This window comes from Pocillopora verrucosa, chromosome 8 (genome assembly GCF_036669915.1).
Source record: "Pocillopora verrucosa isolate sample1 chromosome 8, ASM3666991v2, whole genome shotgun sequence".
NCBI classification, from domain to species: domain Eukaryota; kingdom Metazoa; phylum Cnidaria; class Anthozoa; order Scleractinia; family Pocilloporidae; genus Pocillopora; species Pocillopora verrucosa.
In genome coordinates, this window is record NC_089319.1 from 8,400,270 (window position 1) to 8,418,548 (window position 18,279).

At 37.9% G+C, this 18,279-nt stretch overlaps 2 protein-coding genes across 2 annotated transcripts; one reads left to right on the plus strand and one right to left on the minus strand.

Moving 5' to 3' along the window:
- Nucleotides 1-669: 669 nt before the first annotated feature.
- LOC131793179 (acid-sensing ion channel 2) lies at nt 670-4,232 on the minus strand. The gene is made up of 6 exons (XM_059110584.2): nt 3,573-4,232; nt 2,956-3,109; nt 2,345-2,404; nt 1,797-1,941; nt 1,478-1,569; nt 670-806 (listed from the first exon to the last, which is right to left on the minus strand). Exons 1-6 carry the CDS (start codon nt 4,185-4,187, stop codon nt 670-672), a joined length of 1,203 nt encoding a protein of 400 aa, XP_058966567.2. The 5' UTR covers nt 4,188-4,232.
- A 7,194-nt stretch (nt 4,233-11,426) lies between these two features.
- Nucleotides 11,427-17,998, plus strand: LOC131793207 (acid-sensing ion channel 5). Its single transcript, XM_059110617.2, has 7 exons — nt 11,427-11,699; nt 13,782-14,719; nt 15,074-15,224; nt 15,761-15,826; nt 16,073-16,223; nt 16,725-16,816; nt 17,531-17,998. The coding sequence occupies exons 1-7, from the start codon at nt 11,513-11,515 to the stop codon at nt 17,641-17,643; spliced, it is 1,698 nt and encodes a 565-aa protein (XP_058966600.2). The 5' UTR covers nt 11,427-11,512; the 3' UTR covers nt 17,644-17,998.
- Nucleotides 17,999-18,279: the final 281 nt, after the last annotated feature.

Genomic DNA, 18,279 nt, shown 5'->3' on the forward strand with positions numbered 1-18,279 from the left:
AAAATTTCGATTTTGTTATTTACTACAAAAGCCGCAAAGCAAGTGAAATAAGGCATTACAGTCATATACGGAAGTATGAATGTGTCAGAGATTACCTTAAAAAATAAAAAGCTGTATAAGCGATTCAGTTGCCGTCTCAGCTTGATCCGCTTTTATCCAAATTTATTCTTACTTCGTTTTGTTTGTAATCTCTTTTTGTTCTTCACCATTGAAACAGTTGGAGAACTACATGTACGTATCACTTCAGTTCGGTAGGTTCCGATTCCAGCTCACAAACAGCGGGAGGATTTTCCTAGTTATATACTAGAAATCAGCTCTTAGGCAAGAGAACTATACATGGGTATTATACTGTGCAAAAATGCAACTAATTGAAACACACTCTCCCGTGATCTCTCTTCACACTAGCTGTTCACTCATACGCCAAACTATCTTTAAGGAAGACATTACACTGATCGTCAGTTATGAAGATTTGTATGAAAAGGCCTCGTAACTGCTCATTAACAGTGCATCATAAATCAATATCAAAAAGCAAATAAATGAACCCACTTCTAAAAATGGCTGTTCACAACATGAGCCAAATTATCATAAAAGTAGGAATTACACTAAGGAATGTAAATTTATAGAAGACGACACCACAGCTGCATGCTCGGTAAGATCCATCTGCGCTGGTTATGCAGGCTCCGTGTTTACTGCCACAGGACGTTTCCTTATCTTGGATAGTACGAGTTCCCATAGAAAGTCGAGGAACTCCCAGGTGGTCAGAATACTGCACCCGAGGAACAAACCCATGTTGCCTCCAAGCTCACCTAAACGAAAATGACTTTTATTATTAAATCAAGAAAGTCATGATTTATTTCTTGTTTCCCTTTATTCAATTCCATAACAAAAGGTAGTAAAGGCTTATTTTACGTAACTTTCTTGCCGAAGGCACTTTTCCTTGGGTTTCTCTTTCATAGGAACTGGGAAGAGTATGTTTATCAGCACTTCAGAAACACCTACAAACCGTCATAATCTCAAGAGGATTTACTGAAACTCTAAGCTTTTGCAATGTCAGACGAGAAGAAATATTGATATATCTCGATATATTGATACATACAAGCCATTTTTCAATAGTGGGTTGGAATTTTTCTCGTATGTTTTCCCCTTTCTGTCTTTGTTATGTTTGTTTTAATTTTTCTTAGAAAAAAATTCACAGTGCGAAGAAGGGTTTAAATTAGATCATCCACAGTGATGGAAGAGACGGGGGAGTGGGGAGAGACGGTGATTTCGTCTTTCATGTGAAAATACAGCAACGAATTTTTTTTTGGTACAGCCGGAACTGTTGGGCTGACATAGATCCAATCCCTGAGAAAATCCGGAAAATTCCGTTAAAAATGGTGGGCTTTTGCTTTTTTTTTTTTTTTTTTTCTGTGAGTGCCTTTGTGTAGCCAAAGCATTTTTTATTCTAAACAAGGCTAATCTTCTAAAGTTAACTTACCGAAAAGGCTCTCAGCTGTGTAGCTAGGGACATCTTCGCGATTCTCGTAAGACAAAAATTGAAATCCCACTTGAAGATAGACATAGTTCTCACTTACAAGTTGAAAAAGAAAACACAAGAAATGTATTAATTTGATAGAAACAGAAATATTTCTGATCCTTTTTTCAACAGAGTCAATCAGAAATCTGAAAACGTGCTCAGAGATTCTATTTCACAAGCTATTCTAAATAAAGAATACTAGCTCCATTACGATTTCTCTTTCTTCCTCCTCCTAGCTCCGTTCAAAGGCAAATGATCCCTTATATGTAAGCTCACTTACCTGAGGTATTTCTCGCTGAAGTTATAAGTTTGTCGAAATATCCTTAATAGCGTATTGTCCGGAAATTTAGCATATGAGACTCGTGATTCATAAACTGTCTGCTCACATGCACTGTTGCAGCCACACTCCGTCAAGTTAAACTCCCCTGAAAATCATTCATAAAAACAAATATTGAAGATTGTGCTGAACATTCTACAGTGTTTAACATAGCCGTCGCCAATAAACAATCGTCACTCAGCAGGTGATGCATTCGAGCGTACGATTTAATCAATCACACAGTCCATCAATTAATGAATCTTACATTAATGAACAGTTCAAGTGAAGTCTGTATTCGTTTAAAACTCTAGAACATTTTCTGATAGAATTCGTAAAGAAAATCACAATCATAATAATTTATAATTTTTTTATAGAACGCTTTCACACGATGTCACGGCCGCCATTTTGGCTTGAAATTCAATAAAATAGCGGCTGAGACGATAAACCAATAGATTAGGTTAGTTGCTCACCGAGGGAGTGAGAACGACTTATTGAAAAAACATATTTCTTACCTCTTGCTTTTAGAAGACACGGACGGTCTTGAAAGGAACACACAGGTAAACCCCGCAGATCTAAGCAAAAATGTCGAACAAGGAGATCATAAAAACGGGGCACAATATTGGAATGTTTCATGTTATAGTGGAGGCAAAAACGTCTTCAGAATAAGTTTCAATATAACACAATATGAGCTTTTCCCGGGCACCGAATAAAGCAAATGCTGTTCTCAATAGCTTACCGAACGAGAAAGATAAGCCTGAGAGTACCAGCTTTAATCTTACAAAATGTGAAGAGAGCTTGTAGCTTGCTTATGTACCTTATAACTTCTATGCAATTCAAATTTATCTTGTAGAAAATGTCTGACACAAATTCTGGCGATATCACAGTCCGAAAAAGTATTTAGCTGGTCAAAAAAAAAGAAAGATTCGTGGCTTGAACAGGCAATTCTGTGGTGCAGTATCTTATGTCATATGGTACATTCTTTACTGTCCAGGCAATTTTATAAAAGAAAAAAAACCTGGATCATATCTTGACCGAACGAGCTAAGTCGATAACACATTGGTACCCAAGACAATTCTGAATTGAAGCTCATTCGTAAAAGCACAACATTTATCTTTTATACCACCTGGTAAAGCATGGTTTCTTCGGCATCCGCATTTATCCATACTGTAATTTGACTGACACTGATAGATGCAGCCATCTTTCGTGTATGACTTGATCCCCGCCAAGCTATCCACTTTGCTGCAATTTGTTCTGAAGGGCGCCTGGAGTCTTTTGTACTAAAAGACGATAAAATGGTATACATCAAGGCAGAGAAAGAGAGGGAGGTAGCTGAAGTGAGTTGAAAGAGTAAGGAGCTCCTAGGTTAACCAACTACTTGCCTGTCGCACAGAAAACTGTCTCCTGAGACGTCTACATGAGGGCTAACCTTTATATGATGCTCCGAGTAAGTGCACAAGAATGGCAATACGTTGAGATTCGTTTGAATATGTCCGATGAAAATGCAAGATGGTTCATCCGCAAAGAGCATTTCAAATAGGCCGACATTTCGATCAGTTTTACTAGCCTTCTTTGTTACAGGCGTTGGGGCTTTGGATGCCTTGCATAGTACCCAAAATTGGAACGTTTCATATCGATGATATGAAAGAAAACCTTGCGGCAGTACGCCGGCTTTTTTTCCCTTTGGGCGAATACAGTTTAATTGATGGCATCGTAAGCAAAATGACGCATTTATATACTTACCTGGGTCATCTTGATTGCAACAGACGCATGTGCGCCGGGCTGGACTTTAAACGCAGTATGATAATTTACATAGGTGTCTTGGTCATGAACATTAACTGCTAAGCCACTAGAGGAGGCACTGAATGTGGACTCATTTGTTTGAACGTTTAGAGCAATGGCTAAACCAAAATTTGAACCTTCATAGAAAGAACGAAACAGCTTACTCTTCGTAGACCCATTATAACCAGAATTGAACGTGTAACAGATGCCACCATTTGTAACAACTGGAATGAAGTGATGTTCCGAGCAGGTTATTTGTTCCAGGTCTGTAAAAGCACAATGTTTTAAATCTCCACCCATGCTGTTATTGCCAAAGAGGTCATGCCCATACTTAGCAAGGAATTCTTTTTCGTCATAGATACGTTTTGTGTGACTAAGAACACTTATTATTCTCTGCCTGGTCGAATTGTTACAGTTGTCCACCAGAAGGGTACCATAATCAGCGAAAGCGCACAACAAAGCTTGGCCACATGTCAGATTACCACGAACAGTTCTTGTTTCACTGCATCCGCTGATGTTTAATCCTAATTTTTCAAAGTTTTCGTCCTCATCGGTCGTGTCTATCTTTGTTTTCATGAACTGATTTAAATTGCAGATTGTAACTGCAGGAAACTTCAAGCCATCCCGAGGTGTTTCTTGCGAAATTTCAGTTCTTATTGGTCCTGAAATATATTTTTTGAAGCTTATTGTCGAATTGTACAAATAAGCACCTGAGGCTGCGAAGAGTAGGATTGCCCACACCAGTCGTCTATAACCAGGTAGAGACGCTTGAACGACATATCGTAGCCCATGGACAGTTGTGTTTGCGGCAAATTCTCTCCATCTGGATAAAAGAGAGGGCTTTGACTTTACCAGTTCCTTTAATGAGGCAGTGGTAGGCTCCATCGACTCCACGGGGATCATTATGGTGAGGAAATCTGGTTAGTTGGGCGTTGAAGGCTGAGAGTATGAATAAAAACATTTCTTGTTATTATTTGGATATATTTTTATCTATGGTTGAGACAATTTCTCGATTCGCTTGTTGTTAACTATCCTAATGAGTTTACTATATTGTATGGAGCATTACTGCTATGCGTAAGCTAACTACCCAATGCTATTCTCAACAAAATTTCTTTGCATTTTACAGCTCTTCTCGGTATTAACTTTCTCATCACAATCGCTAATAATGACTTGCCGGCTACCGCAAAAAATCTCAACATCACCGCTCCTAAAACGTCTTGTATTTACACGAGCCCTTACAATCTGCTTACAAAAGCTTGCACAGCACAAAGACGGCATTCATTATAGTTCACAACGACATCTTGCTTTCTGTAGACAGCGGTCAAAATGTCATCCTGGTGCTGTTAGTTATGTCTGCGGCTTTCGACACCGTCAATCATGAGATTCTTCTCACAAGATTATATCAGCATTTCGGCATTAGTGATACCGCCTTGAATTGGTTCAAGATTACCTACATGATCGCATGCAGTTTTTCAACATCGAGCATTCGCGGTCAAACTATCGTGATCTATTGATAGGAGTGCCTCAGGGCTCCGTTATGGGACCTGTTCTGTATCTGATGTATACCATAACCATTTCTGAAGTAATCAAAAAAGCACAAACTAAACTACCATCTGTACGCAGACGACACCCAGCTTTATGTGGCCTTCAAAAATGATGACATTGACTCGATTACTGACCGGATTGCTGACTGTGTATCTGACATTTGCTTATGGATGGAGCGAAACGAGCTAAAGCTTAATAAAGAGAAAACTGACATATTATTAATTCACTCTGAATTTCGGAATAGCCCTTCACTGGACGAGATCATCCTTGGTAATGAACAACTCACTATGGCTAGAACAGTTACTAATCTTGGAATCATCTTTGACCGGGAAATATCGTTCAATTATCAGATAAATCAACTTTGTAGAACTTCATTTTTCTTGTTAAGAAATCTGTTTAAAATTCGTAAATATCTGACAGATGAGGCCACTTCTAAGGTTGTACATGCTTTTGTAACTACAAAGCTAGAATACTGCAACCATCTTTACTTTGGTCTGCCCAAATATCAAGTTAACAAAATGCAGAGGATTCAAAACACAGCTGCTTGACTAGTCACTTGTTCATCCAAGCACGATCACATCACCCCTTTATTGCAGCAACTTCACTGGCTTCCTGTTTCGTATCGGGTTGTTTTCAAAATTTTACTCCTTGTCTACAAAGCTCGTCATGGACTGTGCCCTGGGTATGTTTCTGAACTATTACAGGAGAGAAAATCATCTCCAGCGTTGCGCTCAAGTTCTCCAGGACTCCTAGCAACACCAACATCAAGAACAAAAACAAATGGTGAGAGAACATTCTCAGTCTCTGCACCAAAATTGTGGAATGGCCTGCCTAACCACGTCAGAAATGTTGGAACACTGCCTTTATTTAAAAAAAATCTAAAAACATTTTTATTTTATATATTTATCGGCAGTTATTGAGTTCATTTTTAAATTAGTTTTAATTAATTTCTTATACTTATTGAAAAGCGCTAAGAGAGTTCTTTTTGATATGTGCGCTACATAAATACTGGTTATTATCATTATTATTATTATTATTATTATTCAGTTCTGTCATTCCCAATGGTGAAGGTCTCCTGGCCCACAAACATTTTTTTGATCAACGTACTGGTAAGGAGCCTAGTTATGAAACGCTACTCCGTTTAGCCGAACTCGCGCCTGCACTCAATTTCTTTCAATTCGGAGATCAGTATTTTCGTAGGTTTTATCGAACACCAATTTTTCAGTCAATACGTCTTGGCCCCGAACCTGAACTCTACGGTCGCTATAGTGACGACTGTAACGGCGCTAGCTCCTCTAACAGAGAGGAGCTAACTCAATTTATAGCCGCAGCCAATTCTTTTCACTTTGCTTTAAAACATACCTGGAAAATTTCCGTCTACTCTTTATCCCTTTAGACACCAGAGTTCAATTTAAAGCGACAGTTTATGCACTAGTGTTCGCTATAAAGCTATAGACTCACGTAGTTACTTGTTGTATTCATCAACCCGTCAAGAATTCCATTCCCTTTTCTCAGTTTCCTACACTTCATCGTTTATGTAGTGATGGCTCTGATTTTTCCGAAAAATAAGAGGCAATGTGCCAGTTTTTCGATAAACATGGCTTTCCTGTTTCTGTCGTTCATGCGGGCCACCACTGCGCCCAACGAATTTGATCGACAGTCAGCACTACAAACGGCTCAGAAGGAAAATACTGATCGCATACCATTCACTCTCACATTTCACCCTCACAACCACGCAGTTAAATCTCCCATTCTTAAAAACTTTAAATTACTTCAAAACGATTCAGAGACTATCTTTTCGCAACCTCCACTACTTTCATTAAAACGCGACAAAAGCATTCTTCGTCTTTTATCTAGTAATGTCTTTTTCTCTGTTTCTTTCGCTGAAGCGGGCTACCTCCGCGTCCAAAAAGTTCACCGACAGTCAGTACAATAAACGTCACAGAAGGAAAAATTCCTTTATCATTTTATTTACTCTCACATTCACCCTCAAAAAAAACCCACGCAGTTCTTGTGAGGGTAAAATGACCCGGTACTTTCAAATGCGCAAGATAAAAAAATTGCCGTTTCATTCATAACGTTGATTAAATATCGGGACCCAAATATCCATTAAGATAACTGATCACTTCAGTGTCATCTACTGCATAACTTGCACTTTGTCAAAAAAGATATGCACTGGTGGAACAGGAGGACGACTAGGTGAACTATTCGCGGAACACCTATGCGACATAGAAAGGAATGAAAGGGACGCATCCAAACCAGTTGACAGACACTGAAATCTCCCTAATCATTCTAAGCAGCACTTGGAAGTCTGCGGCCTTCCTATACATCAAGACAGTTCGGAAAGTTACATACTTCTTGAACAAAAATTTATCTTTCAAGTCGGCACTATGAATCCCCACAGTATCAACGAACGCTTTTCATTTAGCCAATATTTACTTGTTTTTAATTCTTCTTTTTCTCGTCGTCGTTTTCCCACTTTATTTTCTGTATATAAACACACACACAACTCACAATTCCTCTATTCGCTCTGATGAAGGGCTAACGCCTGAAACGTCAGCTTTGAAATTCTTTACGGTGTCCAAGTCAAGTCAGTCGATTAAAACCAAAATTACCTAATAATGATGATTACGTAATACTACTAAATCCATCCATAATGGCACCTGCTTGTGAACTCTAAGGAAAATCAAGTAATGATGTAATGAAGATTTTGTCAATTCAGTGAGAAAAATAATTTTTAACTCCTTTCACCCTTTATCTTTGGGAACTAAGGTGAGTCTGTAACTGTTACAATTCCTTTTTTTTAAGCCACTGAATCTAGTTTCTGTCCATACTGGATTAATTGACCATTATTTTCCATATTTGGCCCTCTCTGATGTACTATGCGTTACTGTGGGATACCTTTACGTACAAATACGCTCTATGGGTTGTATCAACTCATCTCCACAAAAAAAAGTTGAGCATATTCAAACTTATACCTTCACACCAGCAAAACATATTTAGTTGGAGTAAGTTTAACTGAATAAAAATCAGGGACAGAGGACTGCAAAACTTAATCTTCCATAGGATTCTAGTAATTGCCAATTTGCATTTTCAATATGCTACATCTGAAGACGACAACTCGTCTCCATAATTTTGAAAATAAGTTGAGCAGATTCGCACCAGCAAGACATTTTTAGCTAAAGTAAGTTTAACTGAATGAAATCAGAAACAGAGTAATAAAAATCCCGATTTCCAATAGGATTCAATTAATTACTAACTTGTATTTTCAATGCCAGGTGTTACATTTAAAGGTGACAAACATGAGTTTATGCAGCTTGTATGAGGAAAAAAATTTGAGATCGTGTTTAAAAAAACCAGCTTTTAAACAGGTTTAAGCTTTGGTTTATTTTAGTAACTCAATGTATGTCAGTTAGTTAAAAACTAATTGACATACATAGACAACATCAGTTTAAGTTCAGTTTAAATTCGTATTTGTTCATGGTGGAGTAAATGACATAAATGCACGTTAAATAAATTTTGACCTGTGTTATCATGGGATTTTACATGGGACTCTTCATATTATATTAACTTCTAGATAAATATAAAAATTTAAGCATACAACAGGACCTTATTTAGCAGATATATGCACGTACTCTACTAAATCAAGGTGTACTTAGATGATCTCATCACGAATTGACTTTCTCACATGAATACTTGCCTTGCTGACGTCCGAATATTTCACGGAAAAATTCTACGAAAACGTGAGGCTTTAATTTTGAATCAACTAAAATCGATATTTACCTTGCAAGGAACTGTGGGGTTCAACGCTTAAGGTTCAAAGGCTGTTTGAATCTTTACTGAGGCAAACAATAATTGCCCTCTACTTTATTAAGAAGAGATTATTTCCGCGCATGTGCGACTTAAGAGGCAAGACTTTCCTCTCTTAAATAATTGATTCAATACCAGTTTTGCATTCATTTGACCATGATATCGAGTACACTTTTTTCCCAGACAAAGTGATAAATAACATTTTTTTTTTACATTTGGTGAAAACAAGTGTTTTTGTCTTTCGAGAGAAAAATTTGCGTGGTCATGGCATTGATTCCTTTTAAGTATGGCGATATCTGTGAACCCAAAAAACCTTTTCTTTTGAATTTTTGATTTGACATTTTTTTAATTTATCGGGGCGTGGCGCTGATCCTATTCATAACATAAATAATATTGCCAGCATGATATAATTGATGACAAGTTCAAAGCGTGTAGAATAAATCGAATTCTCAAATCATCTGTTCTTAGCTCTTCACCAGATTACTCGGTCTAACTGTTAAAGATGCATTTGTTTCTCCTTCAAAATATAAAATCACTTCTCGAAGAGATTTTTCGTAAATGTCTTTGATTGGATTTAAAATTGAACTAGATCAATGTCATGTTTTTTCTCTTTTTGTATGCAAGTTGTAACAATGCGTAGACATGAAAAATATATGGATTTTTTTTTATTACCGCTTTTAAGCGGAGGGAAAGCGGAACAAACCGAGAGGTTTTTTTCGTCGGGCCTAAGGTGATAGCACAGTCATCCAAGAAGACGATCACTGAAAGGTGTGGGTGACAGAAGGTTTCCTTGCCCTTTCACGCTGCTTACTTAGTCGTTTCTTCGGGGTATCTCTGCAGCGATAACCTTAGCTTAGCTCTCAACTGGTCACAGGGCAGATCAAACTGAAGTGATGTGCCCAGTAAAATGTTCTTAAAAACTTGAATCAGAAAAGGAAAAGACTAAATCATGTCGCCAGCATCGGTATTTTTAGTTTATGAGGAATTTGTCTCAAAAACTCAATCACCCCTAAAAGTGCTATATGCAAAAATTTCCCACCTGTGTCGAATTTATGGTGAGCACGTAGGTGCATGGTCAAGGTCTTTAGATTCTCAAAGTTTACAAAACATTACAATGCGTGAAAAAATTGAAAAACTACATGAATCAACAAAATATAAATAATTAGTCCTCTCAGCAAAGTACAAGTAGTCACCCCGGGAGATATCGTGTGTATTGACGTATTGAAACTTAAAACAAAACTAAGGAAATTATCAATAGTCGATAGTGTTTGCACAAGTACAAAGAACATATAACGTTTTTCTCTTTCCAAAAAATTGTCAAAATTACTTGCAATTTTCCCGTCAGAAGACTTGTGTAGGTAAACCTTAGTTTTGTTTTGGATTTGATTTTCTGTGTGAAAGGACATTACTCAGTAAAATTAACAGATGGAAATTAAAAATCGTTTAAAGTCAAAGGAGGCTATTTTTGGATGTTTATTCGATTTCCAATGCAGTTCTTTCACAAGAACACACTGTTGATTAAACTTTGCAAGGGGTAAGTTTAAATTTTCATTATTGATTATATAAACAAATGAAACCTTTTCAAGCCAACGCAAAAAAAAAAAAAACTGCTTAGCGATATAACTCATCAAGAATCATAGGACCAAAGCATTTTTTCAACCTTTAAACTCTAAGAGAGACTAGCATCTAATTTCTCCCTACAATATCACTTCTAAATCACACATTAAGGTCATGAGAATAAAGGAAATGATCACCAACTAAAGAATCTCTTGATTGTTAAACCAATTCTTTTTGTCACTATCATAGGAAATGTCTAGAAAACAGTATAGAGAATATTCCTACTGCTTGAATCCTAGGGATTGAAGGGTTAAATACCTGACTTGGCAGAGGGAGACTCTCCTTTAACCCGTAAAAAGCACGACAGCTTTATCGTGGAAATGCACAAATAAAGCCATTTCATGTAACTGGCTGCTTTACCAGAAGTTGTTTGCAAGCTACTGGAGCCGTGACTTAATTAATGCCTTTATTTATCCTCAGAGCTTATCTTTTATCAGCAAGTACGTTTAAGTAGTAGAATTGAGATATCAACCTTACACGTTCGCTCCATACGTAACATTCTTCACGATGTTGGAAATTTTGTGCTTGGCATGAAAAAGACAATTTCTGTTAATATCGTAAAAAAAGCTTGTGGAACTAGAATTAATCTTGGCGGATGCTCTAGAAATAAAATTTCATCGTTTTCTCGAAATGTAATCACTTTCTGATGTAAAATAATGACATTAATAGTAATATTTGGTAGTTCTATAGCGCTGATTAACGTATGCATATGATCAAACGCGACGTTCCAATTGCATACTGCTAATCCTCTTCAAGTGACGTGGTCTAGTGATGTTGAATTTCTCTTGCGTGACTTGCACAATTCTTTCAGGAGACTGGACACGATTAGGAGTGTCACAAAGCTTCGGTCGAAGATAAACCGCTCATCGCGTGACTCACCGAATAATTCACGACGCAATAGAAATTCAAGCATTGTTTGTAGCAGCTTGATGGAAGGAAAACTTACCCATATTCATGATAAATCTCGCGAAAGAAAACCCAGCTACAAGAAAGCTGTGGGTATCAATTCGGTGGAGGACCAAGAAGAGACCGTAAAATTTGAAAATGGCCCAAACAACTCAAGTCATGTTATTGATGTGTCTACGAGCTTAGATGTTGACAACGGTTCGAGTCTAGGTAAGGTCATTCTTTTACAAATTCTGTAATGGAGTTTGCTTCATCGTGTGAATAAGATGTCTTTCGAATCGAATGAAACAGCTGATTTTAGTCAGGTGCTACTCACGAATTCATCGAACCAAGGTTTCCAAAGTAGTGGTTTTACTTGTAAACACGTATTTCCGTCAAAACAAACAAGCGTTTAAAGGTAGATGATTTTAGAAGAAAGCATGTAATCCTTATCATTATGGAAACGTTTCCGAAAGAGCGAGAATGCTACTGATTAAGTTTTCGTTTGCGTTCAGTCAATTGATTTAAAGTGAAATTAATGAGGAAAATTGAAATAGCGTGATGGTCTCTTTCATGAATATTTCCCTCACCCTGAGATTCAGTGAATGTAATATCTTAGCGAGAACGTTTCACCGGATCTTCTAGACGCCGAGAATATATAATTTTACCTAATTAAAACGAGCAGGCGTCTTCGATTTGCGACTTAAAGCATCTCTCTTTAATATTCAATTTTGGCACGACAAAGATAAACTTAAATATTCATAAACTGCATTAGGCTGCTTATTTTTCCCAACCCTATTACCACCATTGTATTGAGTTTTATAGTTATGACAATTTTTTGAGCTACCAAACGCGTGATTGAAATAAAAAATAAAATCTATCCATGCAGGCCCGTTAGTTTTTTTTTCTTTGGTTGATGTCAGCATTTAATTGATGCAATACCTCGCCAATTTTAAGCTTGGCCGACTCGATTTTGAAATAATTATACAAAATATAGATACGTACTCGAAGACTATTTCTACTACATTATGCTCCGCCATTACAACGTTTGCTCCCACAATGACTTTTCTTTCGCAAAGGGGTGCAGCTCAGCGTTAAGTTCTTCACACAGGATTATAATCAACGATAGGTACAGTTAAAAAGTTGAGCTTCATTTGAAAAGAACTAGATTACCATTTTGGTCCACCCGAACAGGAAAAGTTCCACCGTAAGGTCAAGTATCGAACACTATAATTCGTCGAACCAATTCAGAGCGGCAAGAATAAATCTTTCGGTCTGTAGGATTTCAAACAAGGCATTTTTTTTTGTTTACCCATCAAGTTCGATTCGTGAAAAGATCGAAGCTTATCCCACAGTCCATCTTCGTACGTTTTATCAATATTTGACTCAACTCAACTGCTTCAATCGTCACACTTAACATGGACTTAATTCTCCCATTCTGGTTTGTGTCTTGTGAAGTTCGACGTTTGAACTGGGCCTTGATTCCTCTCCCGTTATGTAAACAAGTATGTTGTGGTTTAATTTTATCCTTGGTTCAAATTCTATTTTCCTTTGTTCAAACTCATTATCATACATTACAATACCCATAAACAAAAAAAATAAAATTTGAACCAAGGATAAAATTGAACCACAACAAGTATGTTAGAAAACACCTAACAAAATATATGTGATCATTCGATAAAGTGCTAACAGTCAGAAGAGAGATCAAAATTTTCCAACAATTCTTTTTCTTTTCCGGCTGAGCTCTCATGGTTTTTTTCACGTCATATCGTTTGGTAAAGCGTTTTAACACCTGTCGCTGGTACAGTCTTTCTTAACCATCAGCTACGCTGGAATCTTTTTTGAACATGAGGTACGATCCTCCAATATAACTCGAAAAGATTTCGCCTCGTTCGGCTAGGGACTAACCGTTGATAATTTTAAGGACCATAGAGTTCTTTTTGTTTGTTTCTGCTCTTAAGATTGGACCGGTCGGGTGTTTCTTAATGACAATTTAATTGGACTGCTTTATTGAACAATCGTGCAGTGTGATTTGGTAACGTTTAAAATGTACAGCAACAAACACTGCTTAGTATGGTTAAAATTTCGGCCGATGAACACTTCTTTAGTTGGAGTTAAGGAGCGTGGATGGAGATACCTTGTTAATTATTAGTACAAATCAAATATTCTTAGGAAGTGCTTCCCCTTGGTTTCTTCAGAACAATATTTTAAGATTACATGGTTACATGTGACTACGGTTTACCGATAGTTGTGCTTATCGGTTCTCTTAACACCAGCTTATTTGAAAAATTTAGGGTTTTTTTTACTTCTTAGAAAAAACCAACGTTGAGAATAATCCAGTGAAAACGTTCTACATTCAAGATAGTCCTCACGCAAAAGGTGAAGGTGCAAGAAGAGAAAAGTGGAGTGATTTTGCAGAAAGCTCAAGCCTTCATGGCCTCAGAAACGTTTTTGTTCGGTCCTCTCCTTATGTGCGGATATTTTGGCTCGTTCTCTTGCTGGCTTTCACTGCCTGGGTTCTTTATTCGATGTACAGCAGCATTTATAAGTACTTCCAGTACCCCATTGCTACAGTCATTAGAATCCGTTACCCAGAAGAGGGAATGCGATTTCCTGCGGTTAGTTTGTGCCCGATGACATCGTTTACGAGGACTAAAATTTTCATGACAGACGATGATCCACAGTTTGAATCACTAGGGCTGGACTTACCCTCCTGCAAAGCAACAGCGCATGTCAGAAAGGGGAGGCCCTGTGGGGAGGCCTTGCTGTGCTGTTGCTCAGATCACAGCGCCGAGGACGTTTCGGTGGCTCTCAGTAATTGCACCGATGACTACAAGAAGGAACTCCAGGAGATCATTCGGAAAGACAAGAAATTGTTCGATGACAAAAAATTCCAACAAGCCTATGGTCCAAGTCTGTGGCGAATGATCATTCCCGGGACGTGTATTTTTGCTGCACTGCGGAATGGAGGGTGCACTTACAAAGATTTTATCCCCACTATGAGTGACCATGGGGTGTGCTTCACATTCAACTCCGGGAGGGATGGCAAGGAAGCAATGAACGTATCTTATGGCGATACATCTACCGGTCTGTCGATGATATTAGACCTCAATTTGAATGACCACTTAGTTGGGGCTTTCTCTGAGGGCATCCGGATCATTGTCCATGATCAGGGTGTTTACATAAACCCCGCCAAAAATGTCCTGGTGGCTCCAGGGAGTTATGCTCAGATCAGTGTCAAACGGAAGGAGGTAATAAAAAAACTGTATATAACTATTAATAATCAACCCAAAGTCGTATAAAGAGGGGAAAGGAGTGTGTTGAATCCACCCTTTCAAACTCCACTTCTCAAATATAAATTATGAATTTTGAAATCTCTGTCCAATATCTAGCATATTAAAGGTGTAACACCCTGAAAACGATTTCTTCAGTTCGCCAAATAAGCCGAGAAACTACCAGGATCGACTTTACATAAGTGACCAATCAAAAAGTACCGAAGGTCACCATTCACTTACTCAGACTTGCATCGTACAGCTATTTGCAGTAGCACCTTAGACGGAGGAAAGTCTTGTCTCATGGTCTGTTCGTTTGTTTTTGTTTCAAAGTATACAAACAAGAGATCGCCCTATGAAACAAAATGCACCGACAACAAAAAGCTTAAAGGTTTTCCAAAGTACGACTCTGACGGATGTTATTACGAATGTATATCAAATGAAACAGCAAGGAAATGCGGCTGTAGATTACCAAGTGATCCTGGTAAGGAAACAAACTGCTTAAGCTCTCCTTGATGTTGTCATTTCTATTCATCCCTTCTTTTTTTGCCGTTTGAATATTCTTCGCTAATTTTGTTTTATCAATTTAATGGATCTCTTTACTCTATCTAAGTGATTGGTGTGCGTTTTCACTGTCCTTTATGTTAGGGAAATATAATGGAGATTGAATGATCGATCATTGGACATATTGGCACTTTTAATGTAACTCAAATTTATCAATATAAATGCAGGGTGATCAATTAGGAAAAAGGTAGCTTACAGATTGTGGGTGTAGTTGGGATGTAGTACAAACAACACAGGAACTCGTGTTAGTATACCGTATGGTTTACGTTTATGTAATTGACCACTTGTATTATGGGCGTGGTGTTCCTATCAACGTTGGAAGATAACATCTTGCGAGGACTTATGGAATTTCATCGAAGAGTAGTGTTGATTATCCGGCACCGTATTGTTAAGAACTGTGGGCTCATTTCCTTTTCATGAAATGGTTTAATGATGACGATATTTGATTTTTCTCAGATCGCTTAATTAACGAACGGATCTGCTTCAGGGATGACAGACCTTGCCCTATCGACGTATTTTCTGGTTGGTAAAATAAACAGGCTATTTCCTTCCATCTCGCCTCCTGTTGTTTGTCTGGACTCCTTAATTAATGTGTGTTGTTATTCTTCGGTGGTTGGGTCTGACTGTGCTGTGCCACAGCACAGTCATGGTATAATGGCTCATAACCCATGATGGTCAAGCCAATGTAAACTCTTGAATTGCATTATCCAATGATCCAGTTTTTAATAATGTATAATAACATGCAATCATATGTATTATCTGATACAGAGATGTTGGCAGGTACTTTAAAATGTGACTGTCCCCTCGCTTGTGACGTGGTCAGTTACGAAACAACAACAACTACTGCGGCTTTTCCGAACCCATCACTCATAAAAATATTGCAAACGAGAGGATATAACAGGACAGATGACTATCTGAGGTATGTCAAATGTAGCTAGACTGCTGAATAGTATGTGAAACATTCGATGGAAGTGAGTAAAAAAGTGAAAACCTAAGTGTTATAACTTGTTGTGCAACTATTTAGTTTATGCTTCTAAATTATGAACTTTTTGTAACAATTTCTGTAGTTCTATGAATCGAGTGCGGCCCATTTGTTGCTAGGTTTTTTTTTGTGTGTGCATTGTTTTATTGTGATCAGTAGTTTTGTTCTTACATTTTGTTCACCTATCCTCACATTTTCTTCTTGGAATGATTTTTAGCTTGCACAACTCCGAGAGCAGCAACCCAAAAAAATTGAAGTAGAGTAGCTGCTATGGATTGAGGGAACTTGCCCACTTACGGACACAGATTTGCATTCATGTGTCATGTATTACGATATCTTATGACGCTGTATGTATGATATGTATAGAAAACTCGGATTTTTTTAAAATTTTACTATGATGTCTTTATATTTTTATCTCTGTGCGTTTTTTCTTTGCAGAAAGAACCTGATCAACCTCCAAGTTGCTTACACAACAAATAGTTATGAGGTTCTCAAGCAGAAGTCACAATATGATAGTGGGGCACTCATGGGCAAGTTGGTTTCAGTTATTCTCACGTTTTTTTGAAAGAACATTAACATTTGAGTTCCTTGATAATCGTACTGGAACATGCTGAGAAGTTGGTCCGGCTGCAGTTGTAGTTCATGAGCTTGATATAATTACCGTTTTTCTGTGGGACATCTTTACATGAGTTTGTTTTCCTAGTGAAAAAAAAAGGTGCAAGTAGTTTTAACCCCTTTCATCAATGATGGTTTTTCGTCAAGGTCTGACACCAATCTCCGATATACGTCTAATGGAAGTACCAATCAGATGAAAGGTGAAAGTCGTCACCAACTAATAATAAAAATAGACAACCTGCCTGAAGCGCGGGAAAATAAGAGTTTCCAAGTTGGAATTGGCTTTGGTTTGGCATTTGATTGGTTGAGAAGGTGGCGCGAGTTTTTTTAGACCAATCACTGAACCAAAACCAGAGCAATCCAGGATCACGTTCGATACTCAATTGAATACTACTCTATTCCAAAGGGGTTTTATTCTTAAGTTATCTCCAGAACACTCCCGATTTTTATATGTAAATGCTTTGTCGCGAATCTTTCCGCCTTAGACATCTGATGTAGCCTCCATTCCTTGTTAGTCATAACATTCATGTAACACTGTGTCAGTGGTTGAATTCAAGTTGCTTAATTCATGGAGGTGATCAGTTGAAGCAAACGTCATTTACTCACAGTGATCTGAACATTTTTTGTAGGAGAAATTGGGGGCAATCTTGGATTGTTTCTCGGCTGCAGTATTCTCACCATTATTGAGTTTATCGACTTCGCCATATACTTGTACCGCACTCGAAACAAGAAGAAATTCTAACATTGAGGACCTCAGAAGCCTCTTTGAGCTCAAACTTATTTATCGAAATGGCGCCTAGAAATTAAAATCCTAAGTTACGAAGTAGACAGGAAGTAGACACCCATTCTCCGTTGTGAAATAATTATGTCTGTGAACAACAAATACTCTCTACACTTCAACTTAAACGCGTGAATCTGATGAATCTGTATAATCCTTCGAGCGAATGTGCGGGCGTGCTGAAACACGAGGTAAGCAATTGTATTAGCCACACTAAGGAAGGCGCACGGAAATCCGTCACCGCGACCTTCCTTTCAAAAATTCTAGCTTCGCCCCAGATGAGTGTAATTTTTTACAAACGTCTTTCAATAAAAAATTAGCCAAACAAGATAAAGTGTGTTTATTTTTTCTTTCTTCTGACAAGAGAAATTTTGTGGCTGTAACCAATCCCACTACCAACCAGCGCGAATTAAGAGTATATTTTTTCATAATACAAACACGCAAACATTTAAGAATTTTTTCATACTTAGAGTGCGTATATCGAGTTATGGATGCACGCAGGAAGTTTGGAGAGCACGAAAAATGCGTAAGAGTAGCTCGAGGCGCAGCCGAGAGTAACTCTAGCTTTTTGAGTTCTCTCCAAACTTCCAAGTGCATCCA

Bases quoted from the DNA above. Each gene is read 5' to 3' on its own strand.
- LOC131793207 (XM_059110617.2), top strand. From the start codon at position 11,513: ATGGAAGGAAAACTTACCCATATTCATGATAAATCTCGCGAAAGAAAA. The intron at 15,225-15,760 runs GTAAGGAAACAA...GATTTTTCTCAG, and splicing joins TAGATTACCAAGTGATCCTG to ATCGCTTAATTAACGAACGG. The intron at 16,224-16,724 runs GTATGTCAAATG...TTTTCTTTGCAG, and splicing joins AGGACAGATGACTATCTGAG to AAAGAACCTGATCAACCTCC.
- LOC131793179 (XM_059110584.2), bottom strand. From the start codon at position 4,187: ATGAAAACAAAGATAGACACGACCGATGAGGACGAAAACTTTGAAAAA. The intron at 3,110-3,572 runs GTAAGTATATAA...ATCGTCTTTTAG, and splicing joins TTGCAATCAAGATGACCCAG to TACAAAAGACTCCAGGCGCC. The intron at 2,405-2,955 runs GTGGTATAAAAG...ATTTTTGCTTAG, and splicing joins AAGAAACCATGCTTTACCAG to ATCTGCGGGGTTTACCTGTG.